This window comes from Petromyzon marinus, chromosome 25 (genome assembly GCF_048934315.1).
Source record: "Petromyzon marinus isolate PM22_M1 ecotype Great Lakes invasive population chromosome 25, UKy_Petmar_22M1.pri1.0, whole genome shotgun sequence".
NCBI lineage: Eukaryota > Metazoa > Chordata > Hyperoartia > Petromyzontiformes > Petromyzontidae > Petromyzon > Petromyzon marinus.
The window spans coordinates 6,635,751-6,652,494 of record NC_133691.1 but is presented as its reverse complement, the minus strand read 5'-3'; the positions used below and the strand labels follow the sequence as shown (position 1 = coordinate 6,652,494).

Sequence of the window (16,744 nt, the reverse complement as noted above, 5' to 3'; positions counted from 1 at the left end):
AAAAGGCTAGTTATATATATTAGTACTGTACACGTATGGCCGTCTAGCTCTGGATTTCAATTGACGGTGCGGTGCGCATATCATATTTGCACAGATTATAGTATATTAGTGTAATGTCTACAGTGAGGGAAAAAAGTATTTGATCGCCTGCTGATTTTGTACGTTTGCCCACTGACGAAGACATGATCAGTCTATAATTGTAATGGTAGGTTTATTTGAACAGTGAGAGACAGAATAACAACAAAATCCAGAAAAAAGGCATGTCAAAAATGTTATAAATTGATTTGCATTTTAATTAGGGAAATAAGTATTTGACCGCCTCTCAATCAGAAAGATTTCTGGCTCCCAGGTGTCTTTTATACAGGTAACGAGCTGAGATTAGGAGCACACTCTTAAAGGGAGTGCTCCTAATCTCAGCTTGTTACCTGTATAAGAGACACCTGTCCAGAGAAGCAATCAATCAATCAGATTCCAAACTCTCCACCGTGGCCAAGACCAAAGAGCTCTCCAAGGATGTCAGGTACAAGATTGTAGACCTACACAAGGCTGGAATGGGCTACAAGACCATTGCCAAGCAGCTTGGTGAGAAGGTGACAACAGTTGGTGCGATTATTCGCAAATGGAAGAAACACAAAAGAACTGTCAATCTCCCTCGGCCTGGGGCTCCATGCAAGATCTCACCTCGTGGAGTTGCAATGATCATGAGAACGGTGAGGAATCAGCCCAGAACTACACGGGAGGATCTTGTCAATGATCTGAAGGCAGCTGGGACCATAGTCACCAAGAAAACAATTGGTGACACACTACGCCGTGAAGGACTGAAATCCTGCAGCGCCCGCAAGGTCCCCCTGCTCAAGAAAGCACATATACATGCCCGTCTGAAGTTTGCCAATGAACATCTGAATGATTCAGAGGACAACTGGGTGAAAGTGTTGTGGTCAGATGAGACCAAAATGGAGCTCTTTGGCATCAACTCAACTCGCCGTGTTTGGAAGAGGAGGAATGCGGCCTATGACCCCAAGAACACCATCCCCACCGTCAAACATGGAGGTGGAAACATTATGCTTTGGGGGTGTTTTTCTGCTAAGGGGACAGGACAACTTCACCGCATCAAAGGGATGATGGACGGGGCCATGTACCGTCAAATCTTGGGTGAGAACCTCCTTCCCTCAGCCAGGGCATTGAAAATGGGTCATGGATGGGTATTCCAGCATGACAATGACCCAAAACACACGACCAAGGCAACAAAGGAGTGGCTCAAAAAGAAGCACATTAAGGTCCTGCAGTGGCCTAGCCAGTCTCCAGACCTTAATCCCATAGAAAATCTGTGGAGGGAGCTGAAGGTTCGAGTTGCCAAACATCAGCCTCGAAACTTTAATGACTTGGAGAAGATCTGCAAAGAGGAGTGGGACAAAATCCCTCCTGAGATGTGTGCAAACCTGGTGGCCAACTACAAGAAACGTCTGACATCTGTGACTGCCAACAAGGGTTTTGCTACCAAGTACTAAGTCATGTTTTGCAGAGGGGTCAAATACTTATTTCCCTCATTAAAATGCAAATCAATTCATAACATTTTTGATATGCGTTTTTCTGGATTTTTTTTGTTGTTATTCTGTCTCTCACTGTTCAAACAAACCTACAATTAAATTTATAGACTGATCATTTCTTTGTCAGTGGGCAAACGTACAAAATCAGCAGGGGATCAAATACTTTTTTCCCTCACTGTATGTACCTAACAAAATATGTATCTTTCCTGGAAGAATCTGATGAGCTGTACAGCTCTTTTTCACATATGTCCAGTAGGGGCAGTTCAGAACATCACAACAAACTATGCAAAAAAACGATAGGAGTGCAAAGTGTCGTCAAAATAAGCAAATCACTTTTAAAAACAGATATACAACTAGAATATGTTTTATCTTACCAGGCAAAGTCCACTGTAATGTAGTCATATTTCAGTCATTAAGAAAAAATGTATTTTTTTTTTATTTAAAGCTTTCGTGACTGCAGTCATTCATATTCTTAGCTTTTTCGGTAAAGTCACGTTGAAGGGAAACAATAAAATAATAAAATAATAAAATATTGTTATATATATTCTATTATTTTATTGTTTCCCTTCAACGTGACTTTACCGAAAGAGCTAAGAATAAAAATATGTATACTCTATGCCGTTGTAGCTTAGGCAAACGGGTGCTTATACATCGATGTACACGGACACACACACACCTGTCAACCCCTTATCAGTGCCTTATTGGTCACCCCGTGCCCTTACGAATCTCCACGTTCATCCTACAAAGTCCCATTACAAGGGAGAAACACAAACAAATAGGACTCTTTGTTTTTCCCGCATTGAAACGGCTGTACGCAGTATGGACTTAAAAACTCAATTTCCCTTGTCAAGAATACGGGTAAACCGTATGTGTTGGCAACTATGCACATAAACTTACGTGGACGCGCATGAAACACTTAAGACATGCACCAAACGACACGCGTTCACGTGTGCATGCAAGTAGCGGTGGCAGCTATTACGCACGTGCATTTGCGAGACAAGACTTATGTATGAGATGAGGGTTCTCTATGGGATGAGACGAGGGTTCTGTATGGGATGAGACGATGGTTCTGTATGGGATGAGACGAGGGTTCTGTATGGGATGAGACGAGGGTTCTGTATGGGATGAGACGATGGTTATGTATGGGATGAGACGAGGGTTCTGTATGGGATGAGACGAGGGTTCTGTATGGGATGAGACGAGGGTTCTGTATGGGATGAGACGATGGTTATGTATGGGATGAGACGAGGGTTCTGTATGGGATGAGACGAGGGTTCTGTATGGGATGAGACGTGGGTTCTGTATGGGATGAGAAGAGGGTTCTGTATGGGATGAGACGAGGGTTCTGTATGGGATGAGACGAGGGTTCTGTATGGGATGAGACGAGGGTTCTGTATGGGATGGGACGAGGGTTCTGTATGGGATGGGACGAGGGTTCTGTATGGGATGAGACAATGGTTATGTATGGGATGAGAAGACGAGGGTTCTGTATGGGATGAGACGAGGGTTCTGTATGGGACGAGACGAGGATTCTCTATGGGATGAGACGTGGGTTCTGCATGGGATGAGACGAGGGTTCTGTATGGGATGAGACGATGGTTATGTATGGGATGAGACGAGGGTTCTGTATGGGATGAGACGAGGGTTCTGTATGGGATGAGACGTGGGTTCTGTATGGGATGAGAAGAGGGTTCTGTATGGGATGAGACGTGGGTTCTGTATGGGACGAGACGAGGGTTCTGTATGGGATGAGACGAGAGGGTTCTGTATGGGATGAGACGAGGGTTCTGTATGGGATGAGACGAGGGTTCTGTATGGGATGAGACGATGGTTATGTATGGGATGAGACGAGGGTTCTGTATGGGATGAGACGAGGGTTCTGTATGGGACGAGACGAGGATTCTCTATGGGATGAGACGTGGGTTCTGTATGGGATGAGACAATGGTTCTGTATGGGATGGGACGAGGGTTCTGTATGGGATGAGACGAGGGTTCCGTATGGGATGAGACGATGGTTATGTATGGGATGAGACGAGGGTTCTGTATGGGATGGGACGAGGGTTCTGTATGGGATGAGACGTGGGTTCTGTATGGGATGAGAAGAGGGTTCTGTATGGGATGAGACGAGGGTTATGTATGGGATGAGACGAGGGTTCTGTATGGGATGAGACGAGGGTTCTGTATGGGATGAGACGAGGGTTCTGTATGGGATGGGACGAGGGTTCTGTATGGGATGGGACGAGGATTCTCTATGGGATGAGACGATGGTTCTGTATGGGATGAGACGATGGTTCTGTATGGGATGAGACGAGGGTTCTGTATGGGATGAGAAGAGGGTTCTGTATGGGATGAGACGAGGGTTCTGTATGGGATGAGACGAGGGTTCTGTATGGGATGAGACGAGGGTTCTGTATGGGATGGGACGAGGGTTCTGTATGGGATGGGACGAGGGTTCTGTATGGGATGAGACAATGGTTATGTATGGGATGAGAAGACGAGGGTTCTGTATGGGATGAGACGAGGGTTCTGTATGGGACGAGACGAGGATTCTCTATGGGATGAGACGTGGGTTCTGCATGGGATGAGACGAGGGTTCTGTATGGGATGAGACGATGGTTATGTATGGGATGAGACGAGGGTTCTGTATGGGATGAGAAGAGGGTTCTGTATGGGATGAGACGAGGGTTCTGTATGGGATGAGACGAGGGTTCTGTATGGGATGAGACGTGGGTTCTGTATGGGATGAGAAGAGGGTTCTGTATGGGATGAGACGTGGGTTCTGTATGGGACGAGACGAGGGTTCTGTATGGGATGAGACGAGAGGGTTCTGTATGGGATGAGACGAGGGTTCTGCATGGGATGAGACGAGGGTTCTGTATGGGATGAGACGATGGTTATGTATGGGATGAGACGAGGGTTCTGTATGGGATGAGACGAGGGTTCTGTATGGGACGAGACGAGGATTCTCTATGGGATGAGACGTGGGTTCTGTATGGGATGAGACGATGGTTCTGTATGGGATGGGACGAGGGTTCTGTATGGGATGAGACGAGGGTTCCGTATGGGATGAGACGATGGTTATGTATGGGATGATACGAGGGTTCTGTATGGGATGGGACGAGGGTTCTGTATGGGATGAGACGTGGGTTCTGTTGGGATGAGAAGAGGGTTCTGTATGGGATGAGACGAGGGTTATGTATGGGATGAGACGAGGGTTCTGTATGGGATGAGACGAGGGTTCTGTATGGGATGAGACGAGGGTTCTGTATGGGATGGGACGAGGGTTCTGTATGGGATGGGACGAGGATTCTCTATGGGATGAGACGATGGTTCTGTATGGGATGAGACGATGGTTCTGTATGGGATGAGACGAGGGTTCTGTATGGGATGGGACGAGGGTTCTGTATGGGATGGGACGAGGATTCTCTATGGGATGAGAAGAGGGTTCTGTATGGGATGAGACGTGGGTTCTGTATGGGATGAGAAGAGGGTTCTGTATGGGATGAGACGTGGGTTCTGTATGGGACGAGACGAGGGTTCTGTATGGGATGAGACGAGAGGGTTCTGTATGGGATGAGACGCGGCTTCTGTATGGGATGAGACGAGGGTTCTGTATGGGATGGGACGAGGGTTCTCTATGGGATGAGACGATGGTTCTGTATGGGATGAGATGAGGGTTATGTATGGGATGAGACGAGGGTTCTGTATGGGATGAGACGTGGGTTCTGTATGGGATGAGAAGAGGGTTCTGTATGGGATGAGACGTGGGTTCTGTATGGGATGAGACGAGGGTTCTGTATGGGATGGGACGAGGGTTATGTATGGGACGAGACGAGGGTTCTGTATGGGATGAGACGAGGGTTCTGTATGGGATGAGACGATGGTTCTGTATGGGATGAGACGAGGGTTCTGTATGGGATGAGACGATGGTTCTGTATGGGATGAGCCGAGGGTTCTGTATGGGATGGGACGAGGGTTCAGCGTCGCACGAGCCAATTGCTTCAATATCAAAATTCACGTCCTCACGTGGTGCATCAACCAAAGCAAACAGAAAGGCGCATTCTGCAGCGCGCGCGTTAGAAGCGAGTTTCGAATGCGCCTGTGTCTATTCTGTGTGCATCATGCATTCAGTGCATGATGCACACAGACGGACGCAACACACACGGACGCATTGTCATCGCGTTCACAGTTCGAGTGACGATCGCTCCGGTGCGGAGAGAAATGAATGACACTCGTCAGGAGCGTAACGAGCGTGGGGGTGCCTTGGCCCCCCATCCACCCCCTGGTGGCCAAAGCTACGAGTTGGGGGGGCCCCCTTGACCAACCACCACGAGATATGTTTTCAACAACAGTGTAAAAAAGAACAACACTTATTTAAAACGAGGTTTGATTCATTTTTTGTACGTAAATGCTTAACGATGTGATTAGGCGAGAGGAGCCGATATATATACTAGCCTAAGGTAAGACCGTGGGAGTACAAGTCAAATATTGGGGGGCACTCACCTAAACAGATTGATGGAACCCCACTGAAGATGTAAGTACTGTATAATACGACACTGATAATGTAAGTTCACTAAGCCACTGATAATGTAAGTTTACTAAGCCAGTGATAATGTAAGTTTACTAAACCACTGATAATGTAAGTTTACTATGCCACTGATAATGTAAGTTTACTAAGCCACTGATAATGTAAGTTTACTACGCCACTGATAATGTAAGTTTACTATGCCACTGATAATGTAGTTTACTAAGCCACTGATAATGTAAGTTTACTAAGCCACTGATAATGTAAGTTTACTATGCCACTGATAATGTAAGTTTACTATGCCACTGATAATGTAAGTTTACTACGCTACTGATAATGTAAGTTTACTACGACACTGATAATGTAAGTTTACTAAGCCACTGATAATGTAAGTCTACTATGCCATTGATAATGTGAGTTTACTACACCACTGATAATGTAAGTTTACTAAGCCACTGATAATGTAAGGCTACTAAGCCACTGATAATGTAAGTTTACTAAGCCACTGATAATGTAAGTTTACTAAGCCACTGATAATGTAAGTTTACTATACCACTGATAATGTAAGTTTACTATGCCACTGATAATGTGAGTTTACTACGCCACTGATAATGTAAGTTTACTATGCCACTGATAATGTAAGTTTACTATGCCACTGATAATGTCAGTTTACTACACCACTAATAATGTAAGTTTACTAAGCCACTGATAATGTAAGTCTACTAAGCCACTGATAATGTAAGTTTACTATGCCACTGATAATGTGAGTTTACTACGCCACTGATAATGTAAGTTTACTATGCCACTGATAATGTGAGTTTACTACGCCACTGATAATGTAAGTTTACTATGCCACTGATAATGTAAGTTTACTATGCCACTGATAATGTAAGTTTACTACGCTACTGATAATGTAAGTTTACTACGACACTGATAATGTAAGTTTACTAAGCCACTGATAATGTAAGTTTACTATACCACTGATAATGTAAGTTTACTATGCCACTGATAATGTGAGTTTACTACGCCACTGATAATGTAAGTTTACTATGCCACTGATAATGTAAGTTTACTATGCCACTGATAATGTCAGTTTACTACACCACTAATAATGTAAGTTTACTAAGCCACTGATAATGTAAGTCTACTAAGCCACTGATAATGTAAGTTTACTATGCCACTGATAATGTGAGTTTACTACGCCACTGATAATGTAAGTTTACTATGCCACTGATAATGTGAGTTTACTACGCCACTGATAATGTAAGTTTACTATGCCACTGATAATGTAAGTTTACTACGCCACTGATAATGTAAGTTTACTACGCCACTGATAATGTAAGTTTACTACGCCACTGATAATGTCAGTTTACTACACCACTAATAATGTAAGTCTACTAAGCCACTGATAATGTAAGTCTACTAAGCCACTGATAATGTAAGTTTACTATGCCACTGATAATGTAAGTTTACTAAGCCAGTGATAATGTAAGTTTACTATGCCATTGATAATGTAAGTCTACTAAGCCACTGATAATGTAAGTTTACTAAACCACTGATAATGTAAGTTTACTATGCCACTGATAATGTAAGTTTACAACGCCACTGATAATGTGAGTTTACTACACCACTGATAATGTAAGTTTACTATGCCACTGATAATGTAAGTTTACTATGCCACTGATAATGTAAGTTTACTAAGCCACTGATAATGTAAGTTTACTATGCCACTGATAATGTGAGTTTACTACGCCACTGATAATGTAAGTTTACTAAGCCACTGATAATGTAAGTCTACTAAGCCACTGATAATGTAAGTTTACTATGCCACTGATAATGTAAGTTTACTAAGCCACTGATAATGTAAGTTTACTACACCACTGATAATGTAGTTTACTAAGCCACTGATAATGTAAGTCTACTAAGCCACTGATAATGTAAGTCTACTAAGCCACTGATAATGTAAGTTTACTATGCCACTGATAATGTAAGTTTACTAAACCACTGATAATGTAAGTTTACTTAGCCACTGATAATGGAAGTTTACTAAGCCACAGATACTGGTAGGAACGAAGTTGTAAACTGAGTGTACCAGCCTGCAATAGATTAATGTGTCCGTCCGTCCCCTTTCAATACTTTAACGAAGTGAAATCTCGTGCTGTTGGGTGTAAAATCAGCAATAGACAGCGCAGAGACTTGTCCTACCAGCCCACCCTGCAGGGACCTGTTAATGTAAGTTTACTATGCCACTGATAATGTAAGTTTACTAAGCCACTGATAATGTAAGTTTACTAAGCCACTGATAATGCAAGTTTACTAAGCCACTGATAATGTTTGCATCTTCATTGGCCGCCTGCATTTGCAGCCAGCCAATCATCGCTATGCATCTTAATTAGCCGCCTGCATTTGCAGCCAGCCAATCACCGCTATGCATCTTCATTGGCCGTCTCCTTTCCGTTGCTTTCCCTCGCAGTACCTGTTCGCCCCGACGCGACCTCACTGTTCGTAACTCGCACATGGATGCACACCGCTTGCAAACTCCCCACGCGCGCGCTACTCCACTACACTTGTGCCCCGGTCTCTGCCACAGGCTTGCAACTCGATTAAGCCAATATTTAACTTTTTTTCCCGAAATTCGCATTCTTATTTCCTTTGAACCAATGCGCTTGTTGGCTTACACCTTTTGACCTCTTGTTCATGACTTTTGCAAGAATGAATTATTTAAAAGTATAAAGCGTGTACCGCGGTAGGTGTGTGAGCAACAATTAACGTTCTCATCAGTGATTCCGGGCCACATCTCCATATATATTAAAGGCAAAGTTCTGAATGTGTCTGTTCAAAATGTTTAGCGTACTTCCCGACATGCAACAAACTGGAAATTTGCCATGTGGGTACTTTCCAGACTGTACACCATGCAAAAATTATAAAAAGACACTTTTGGTTTTTTTTGGGGTGGGGGGAGATCAATAATGCATATTTTTTTGCACGGCAAGTGAGCTGTGACGTCAACTGTCACGTGACCCGCGCACGTGGAAGCGTAACGCATTGTAGTGTAGTGGTTAGCGCGCTGTGTCTGTGTGTGTCTGTGTGTGTGGAAGCGTAACGCATTGTAGTGTAGCGGTTAGCACGCTGTGTATGTGTGTGTGGAAGCGTAACGCATTGTAGTGTAGTGGTTAGCGCGCTGTGTATGTGTGTCTGTATGTGTCTGTGTGTGTGTCTGTGTGTGTGTGTGTCTGTGTGTGTGTCTGTGTGTGTGTGTCTGTGTGTGTGGAAGCGTAACGCATTGTAGTGTAGTGGTTAGCGCGCTGTGTATGTGTCTGTATGTGTCTGTGTGTGTGTCTGTGTGTGTGTCTGTGTGTCTGTATGTGTGGCTGTGTGTGTGTCTGTGTGTGTGGAAGCGTAACGCATTGCAGTGTAGCGGTTAGCGCGCCGCGCTACGAACCCGGCGACCCGAGTTCGATTCCCGCTCACGGGCACCACCGGTGACGATTATTTCAACCGCTTCTGGGCCTCCCCTAGGTCGACTCAACCTCAAACGAGTAACTGCTGTGGTGTGTGAACATTGCCACTGGTGAGACAAAGGCGGCCGGGCGTGCTGCTGTCACCCACCCCCTCGTTAAATATATAACACGGTCAAACGATATTGGCTACTCATAGTCCCAAGTGCAACGCATACGAAGGGTTTAGAGCACTTTCGGAATGGTAAGTGCCCTGCGCAGTGAACCCAACCACCCGCGTTCGACTCCCGGTCAGGGCTAACTTCATAATCAGAATATTTATTTATACTGTCGGAATCCGATGAGCTATGAAGTTATGTTTCACAGATGTTCCAGTCGGAGCGGGTCAGTACGTTGCAATAAATACAAATACAAACGATATGAGTGCAAAGTTTAGGACAGGTAAAATCTTGACTTGTTTATTTTTTCCATCTACGCGACTTTACCGAAAGACCCAAAGAATATGAATATAGGACATGCAAACAAATAACTTTAAATTAAATACATGTGAATAAAACTTATAAAATAACAATTCGCCCCCCTTACATCCTCACCAACCCCGTACTGACAAGCATGCTGGTGCCTCTACACGTGGTGAGCCAGCCTCACTGAACCTTCCACAACTACCCGATTCCACACGTCCCCAGCACGATAGGGGCGCTACTGTGGAGAGATGTTAACTCCCTCGCCAGGTATGCAGGAGCTCGTGGGTTTCGATCCCGACCCTGGTGTGGTGTGGAGAAGATAACCGCTGGGGATTTTGATCCCGGACTTCTGGTTTGTTTTTTTTTTCTCCATGTTTAGAAACGTGCGTTTAGTGTATTTGGCTACTGCTATCAATTTCCACACGGTGAGCCATTTCGTTGAGCTATCATTTGTGGCCAGGTCGCTTCTGAAAAAGAGCTACATAGCTCAGTGGGCCTTACCTGGCATATAAAACAACGAATTGTTTCACAGTTTAGTTTAAAACAGATATTTTATATCTTACATCACCCGACCAGGATTGTACCCGACCTGGAACCTACTCGAACCAGTACTGATTCACCCCGGACAAAGACTTATTCACCCGCGATCCATAAGTAACTCTACCCAGAACCATCCGATCCCACGCTTCCTCGAAAAGACCGAGACCTACTCCGGTCCGGATCCGACAAATGCCGATTTAATCCGAGCCAGACCTACAACCCCCGACCTCGGGGTTTAACTCGACTTGACCCGATCCGGATTAACTCCCGAGTCCAGAAACAATCGTTCATTCACCCGACCGAACTGGTTCGCGAATGCACATCTCCCAAACGCTCTGCGCGGTGAACATGTCCACACGCACCCACGCAGTGAACACGTGGCGCCGGCTGTACACACGGTGAACACACAGTGGTGAACACGTGGAGCCGACTGTACACATAGTGAACGCACACACATTGAACACGTGGAGCCGATTGTACACACGGTGAACACGTGGAGCCGACTGTACACACAGTGAACACGTGGAGCCGACTGTACACACGGTGAACACAGTGAACACGTGGATCCGACTGTACACACAGTGAACACGTGGAGCCGACTGTACACACAGTGAACACACAGTGAACACGTGGAGCCGACTGTACACACAGTGAACACGTGGATCCGACTGTACACACAGTGAACACGTGGAGCCGACTACGCACAGTGAACACACAGTGAACACGTGGAGCCGACTGTACACACAGTGAACACGTGGAGCCGACTGTACACACGGTGAACACACACAGTGAACACGTGGATCCGACTGTACACACAGTGAACACGTGGAGCCGACTACGCACAGTGAACACACACAGTGAACACGTGGATCCGACTGTACACACAGTGAACACGTGGAGCCGACTACGCACAGTGAACACACAGTGAACACGTGGAGCCGACTGTACACACAGTGAACACGTGGAGCCGACTGTACACACAGTGAACACACAGTGAACACGTGCAGCCGACTACGCACAGTGAAAGTATGATTGTTCTGACACGAATATAATCGAACCGTTGCACGAGTTCATCTGTCATAATGTTTTACAACTATTGTTTTATTATTATTATACTTTAGGACTGTACAATATATCGAAACGAAATACGTTGGCGTTTAAGTCCGTGTGCTTTGCAAAGTGCTGTATTTGTCAAGGGGAAATGTTCGCTTTACGCAATGTAAACAAAATCGTTCTGATTTTGTTTTACACGCGCAGCGAACGTCAATGTCGGGTGGAGTGGCGAGGCAGTGGTTTGTTCAGTCCATTGCCTCTCGTGAAGTCTACACGTTGCTATGACGGGAGAAGTATATCCACAGAGCAAACACCGTAGGTAGGGTTGGTTCCCCCCACGAAGCTGCACACATCTCAATTGACCAAGGAAGGCGTGAAGTGTCGAGCCTGCCCCTTGGACGAAGCATTTTAAATAAAACAAAAGTCACCTACGTGGCTTTATCGAAAGAACCAAAGAGTATGGATTCCTGCAGTTACGAAAGCTTCAAATCAAGATTGAAGCATTTAAACTTGCATAATTAAATCTGTGAGCGAGGCGCTTTGCTACGGCATCACACGACTGTAAATATGTATTTAGCATCATATCAACAACAACAACATTCGTAAATAACACTGGCCTTAAAAAGGATAACAAAAATATATTGTATCATAGAGCAATGTAACGCTGCGCTATACCCGTCAAAGAAAACGTCAACAACAACCTACAACGAATGTTTGAAATGACTCGGATTTTGTTCCGAATCTAACGTTGGTGTTGTTGTTTACTTATATCACGAGACTCTTTGTTCAGCAGGGGAGAGGAGGGCTGGGATCCCTGCCTCGCTGCGACGTCTGCAGCGATTTCTTGGAACGAAATGTGTCACTACCGAAGGTGTCTGCCGAAAACAACGGCTCGCACGCATTGCGAGGGCCTGGGGGTGGTGTAACGACTACCGAAGAAACTCCGCACAGCTGGATTCAACGATCCCGTCACTCCCCTGCCATCGTCGCAGACGAAACCGATGCGCGCGGTGTTTCGTCCAAGAAGTCTCTCGTCCGAGTGCTAAACCGGACACGACTCTGTTGAGCCTCTAAAATTATGACGGCGATTTTGATCTTACGAACAAGACGCAATGAGCCGAAGGTAATAATATTGTATGTGTGTGTGTGTATATATATGCGAACATTTTCATTGATGGTCCGTGGTTGTCGCATTTTCATCGTCAATGCCCGCAATCCACGTGGCTTCGTTTTGAGGGTCGCGAGTTCAACTCCAGCTCGGGGTTCGACTCAAGGCCATCACCCCCCGGCTGGTCGGTAAAATACAGAACCGCCTTGTAAGACAAATCCAACATTGGCCGCCCAGTACAGGGTGGTCCAGATGTATTGTGACACCCCCCCCCCCACATTTAATTTTCTAAAACTTAAAAAAAATCAAGTAAGTTTCATTTTAAACAGAAATGCATATGTAAAGGAAAACAAAAGTTCGGGGTCGATTAATTTGTGGCCACAAGACATCTGGACCATCCCTGCACAGCACAGTAAATGGGTGCGATTTCTACCACCACCGGCTGGTCCAATCGTCGACGAACGATGGTGAACGCGTTGGGGGCGATGGTGAACCCTCTCACGTTGAGGGCGATGGTGAACCCTCTCGCGTTGGGGGCGATGGTGAACGCGTTGGGGGCGATGGTGAACCCTCTCGCGTTGGGGGCGATGGTGAACCCTCTCGCGTTGGGGGCGATGGTGAACCCTCTCGCGTTGGGGGCGATGGTGAACGCGTTGGGAGGGATGGTGAACCCTCTCGCGTTGGGGGCGATGGTGAACGCGTTGGGAGCGATGGTGAACCCTCGCGTTGGGAGCGATGATGAACCCTCTCGCGTTGGGAGCGATGGTGAACGCGTTGGGGGCGATGGTGAACCCTCTCGCGTTGGGAGCGATGGTGAACGCGTTGGGGGCGATGGTGAACGCGTTGGGGGCGATGGTGAACCCTCTCGCGTTGGGGGCGATGGTGAACGCGTTGGGGGCGATGGTGAACGCGTTGGGGGCGATGATGAACGCGTTGGGGGCGATGGTGAACGCGTTGGGGGCGATGATGAACGCGTTGGGGTCGATGGTGAACCCTCTCGCGAACCCTCTGCGGTGGGGGCGCGCTCGCCACACCTCGCCACGGGTGTCCCAGGCTCACCGTGGGCTGCGATGGTGCCGCGCGTGGCTGCGTCGCGGCCGCCCCTGCTGCCCGCCGGACTCCTGGCCATGAGCGCAGCGATGGAGAAGGCGCTTGCCCTGGGCGACAGCTGAGTGGCCTTGGCGCCGCCCTGCTGCGGGCTTCCACACGCCATGGCTGTACGGGCAGTGAGCAGCAGCAGGCAGCACGCAACGGGAACAGCAGCCAGAGCAGCAGCAGCAGCACACAACGGGGACAGCAGCCACAGCAGCAGCAACATCAGCATCAGCAGACAACGGGAACAGCAGCCACAGCAGCATCAGCCGCAGCAGCAGCAGCACACAACGGGGACAGCAGCCACAGCAGCATCAGCATCAGCCGCAGCAGCACACAACGGGGACAGCAGCCACAGCAGCATCAGCAGAAGCAGCAGCACACAACGGGAACAGCAGCCACAGCAGCATCAGCAGAAGCAGCAGCACACAACGGGAACAGCAGCCACAGCAGCAGCAGCAGAAGCGGCAGCACACAACGGGAACAGCAGTCACAGCAGCAGCAGCATCAGCAGACAACGGGAACAGCACCACCAGCAGAGATGAATTAAATACAACGCAGCCAGCAACAGCAGCAGTAACAACAGCATGGGCAGCAGGGATTAAATACAATAGGTCCACCACTACCACCAAGCAGCAGCAGAACCGCTGCCATCGGAAGCGGTAGCGAGCGATGCGCCGTCACCCACCGTCACATCCTCGTCTCGTCACCCGCCATCGGCAACTAACGCCAGCATGAACGTCACTCACAATAACTAGCAAGCAGCAACAGCGTCAGCTATTAAAACAATGCGACCAACCAGTAGTATTAGCAACAGCAGCAGCGTCAACAGCAGCAGCAGCGGAAGCGCTGACACTTGCAACAGCAGCGGCAGTGGTGCCGAAGCTTTAGCTTGCTGACACCTCGGACATGGGAAACGTTGCCGCCCGTGGCATTGTCGGTCACTAACGCCAACAGGATGTTAACTGCAACATCGACCATCTCGGCAGCGTTAAGGGCACCAACAGCACCGGCAAGCAGTAACATCGCCAGCACTGGACACTCGCCTTCACCGGCGCCGAGAGCCATCCGCCTAGCAGCACGGGTACTCGCACAAAGACCACACGCTTTCACCCACCCACCATCTCACCAACACCATCAACACCACCGCCAAAGCTAGCGGCAAGAGGCTTCGACGCCACTCGCACTGATTTCATACCTGTCAACCCCATACGGTTTACCAGTATTCTTGTATAGGGAAATTGAGTTTAAAAATATATATATGTTTTGTCTTTTTTTGTGTTTCTCCCTTGTGATGTCGGATGAACGTTGATATTTATAAGAGCACGTGGTGACCGATAAGGTCTGTAATAAGGTAGGCACTGATAAGGGGTTGACAGGTATGTAACTTGTCCATCACGAGAACGATCGGAAACAACGTGAACACCATCACACCCAGCATTGACGTCGTCAGCACCACCACCAACAGCAGCAGCAGCAGCAGCAGGAGGAGCAACACAATCAGCGCCATCACCGTCAGGTAGTAGTGACAGCACTTGCACAACACCGGCGGGTGCGGATACCTGATGCACAAATGGAAAATGAAAAACTCTCCGGACGGAGTGCGACTGTGGTCGTCCAGAACGGGCCCGTACAGCGCGTTAACGACGCAATGCCCCGATCCACAAACAGCGATTCGCTCCGGTGGTCTGGCCTCACAACCTGTATGTGACACGACAGTGTTTGCTCTGCCATCCACACCAGCAGCCATACGAAAGAAGCACCAACGTCGCCACCATCAGCAACACCACCGACACCATCGCCACCAAGAACAACGGCATCAACGCAATCAGAAGCAACTTCACCAATGTCGGCACCATCAATAATAACAAACACCGACGCGCCACCACCACCACCACCATCATCACCTCCAAAAACCTCCAGCGACAAATGCGCTGACACCACCACCATAGTCGGCATGAACGCCACCATCGAACATGAATAACCATCAGGAGCAGGATGATCAAACACCCATCACCGCTCTACCAGCACCGACCGTGAGCGGCCACCGACAGCGGCGACAGCTTAAACTTGTTTACCCCCCCCCAAAAGCAACGAATACCGATTAATGGACGAAAATTCGCACGCGGCTGCAACTTGCCGAGTGATTGGCGAGACGGCTTGAGAAGACAGACCCCTTGCACGCCAGCGGAATTCTCTCGACGACCCCCTTTCGGAGTGTTGTTGATGCGTGCCGCTGTGCGTGTGTTCCTCTGCGTGTGGATGTGCGTACACGACCTGTGCATGAACGTGCGCGCGCGTGTTTATCCGTGTGCGTTTGATGCGTTTAAGTCGGCACTCCGTGTAACCTGGCCACTTATCACCGCGCGCGGATGGCAGGACTGCAGCACACACGCACACACAAGGCACCGGGGGCCCGCCTTAATGTTGTGCCAGAGAACGGTCCTTCAAGTGGTTAGCATGGGGGTTGGGGAGGAGCAGGAAAGAGGGAAGGAAGGGAGGGAGGGGAGACGGGCTGAAGAGGGAGGTTATGCCAGCCGGCGGGGGTGGTGGGGGGGGGTCTTGTGGAGGCTAAAGAGAATGAGGCTGTTAAAGGCCAATCAAGCGACCCAACGTCAGCGGACCCACGCACTGCTGAGTAAGATAACACGACTACCCCCATCGTCTGCCACCCAGACAGCCAAGCCAGCCACTTAGCCAGTCGGCCAAGCCACCCCAACTCTTGTCAGAGCGCCAGTGGAGTCAGCTAGCTGCAACCAAGCCACCTGCGAGTGACTAAGCCACACGAGCCAGACAATTGAGTCACTTAGCCAGCTAGCCACATGGCCCTGTCTCCCGCGTGTGTTCATTGAAACCCCCAACAGGATTCACTTCGTCCCTGACTCTCCTGCACTCAAATAATATCACCGACTCCTGGCTATCGATTGCTCAGGCTGTGACTGACTCGATTGTAATAC

General features: G+C 48.1%; 1 protein-coding gene across 2 annotated transcripts in view; it reads right to left on the bottom strand.

The window, feature by feature from the left end:
* Positions 1–16,282, bottom strand: part of LOC116945900 (T-box transcription factor TBX20-like) — a 44,837-nt gene extending 28,555 nt beyond the window's left edge. Inside the window, exons 1-2 of one of the 2 annotated variants that reach the window (XM_032960561.2) lie at positions 15,928–16,282; positions 13,755–13,910 (exon numbers count right to left, since the gene is read on the bottom strand). In XM_032960561.2, the coding sequence (XP_032816452.2) occupies positions 13,755–13,910; positions 15,928–16,072 (301 nt within the window). In that variant the 5' untranslated portion in view covers positions 16,073–16,282. The remainder of the gene's footprint in view (positions 1–13,754; positions 13,911–15,927) is intronic. The other variant, XM_032960562.2, reaches the window with a different exon arrangement.
* Positions 16,283–16,744: the final 462 nt, after the last annotated feature.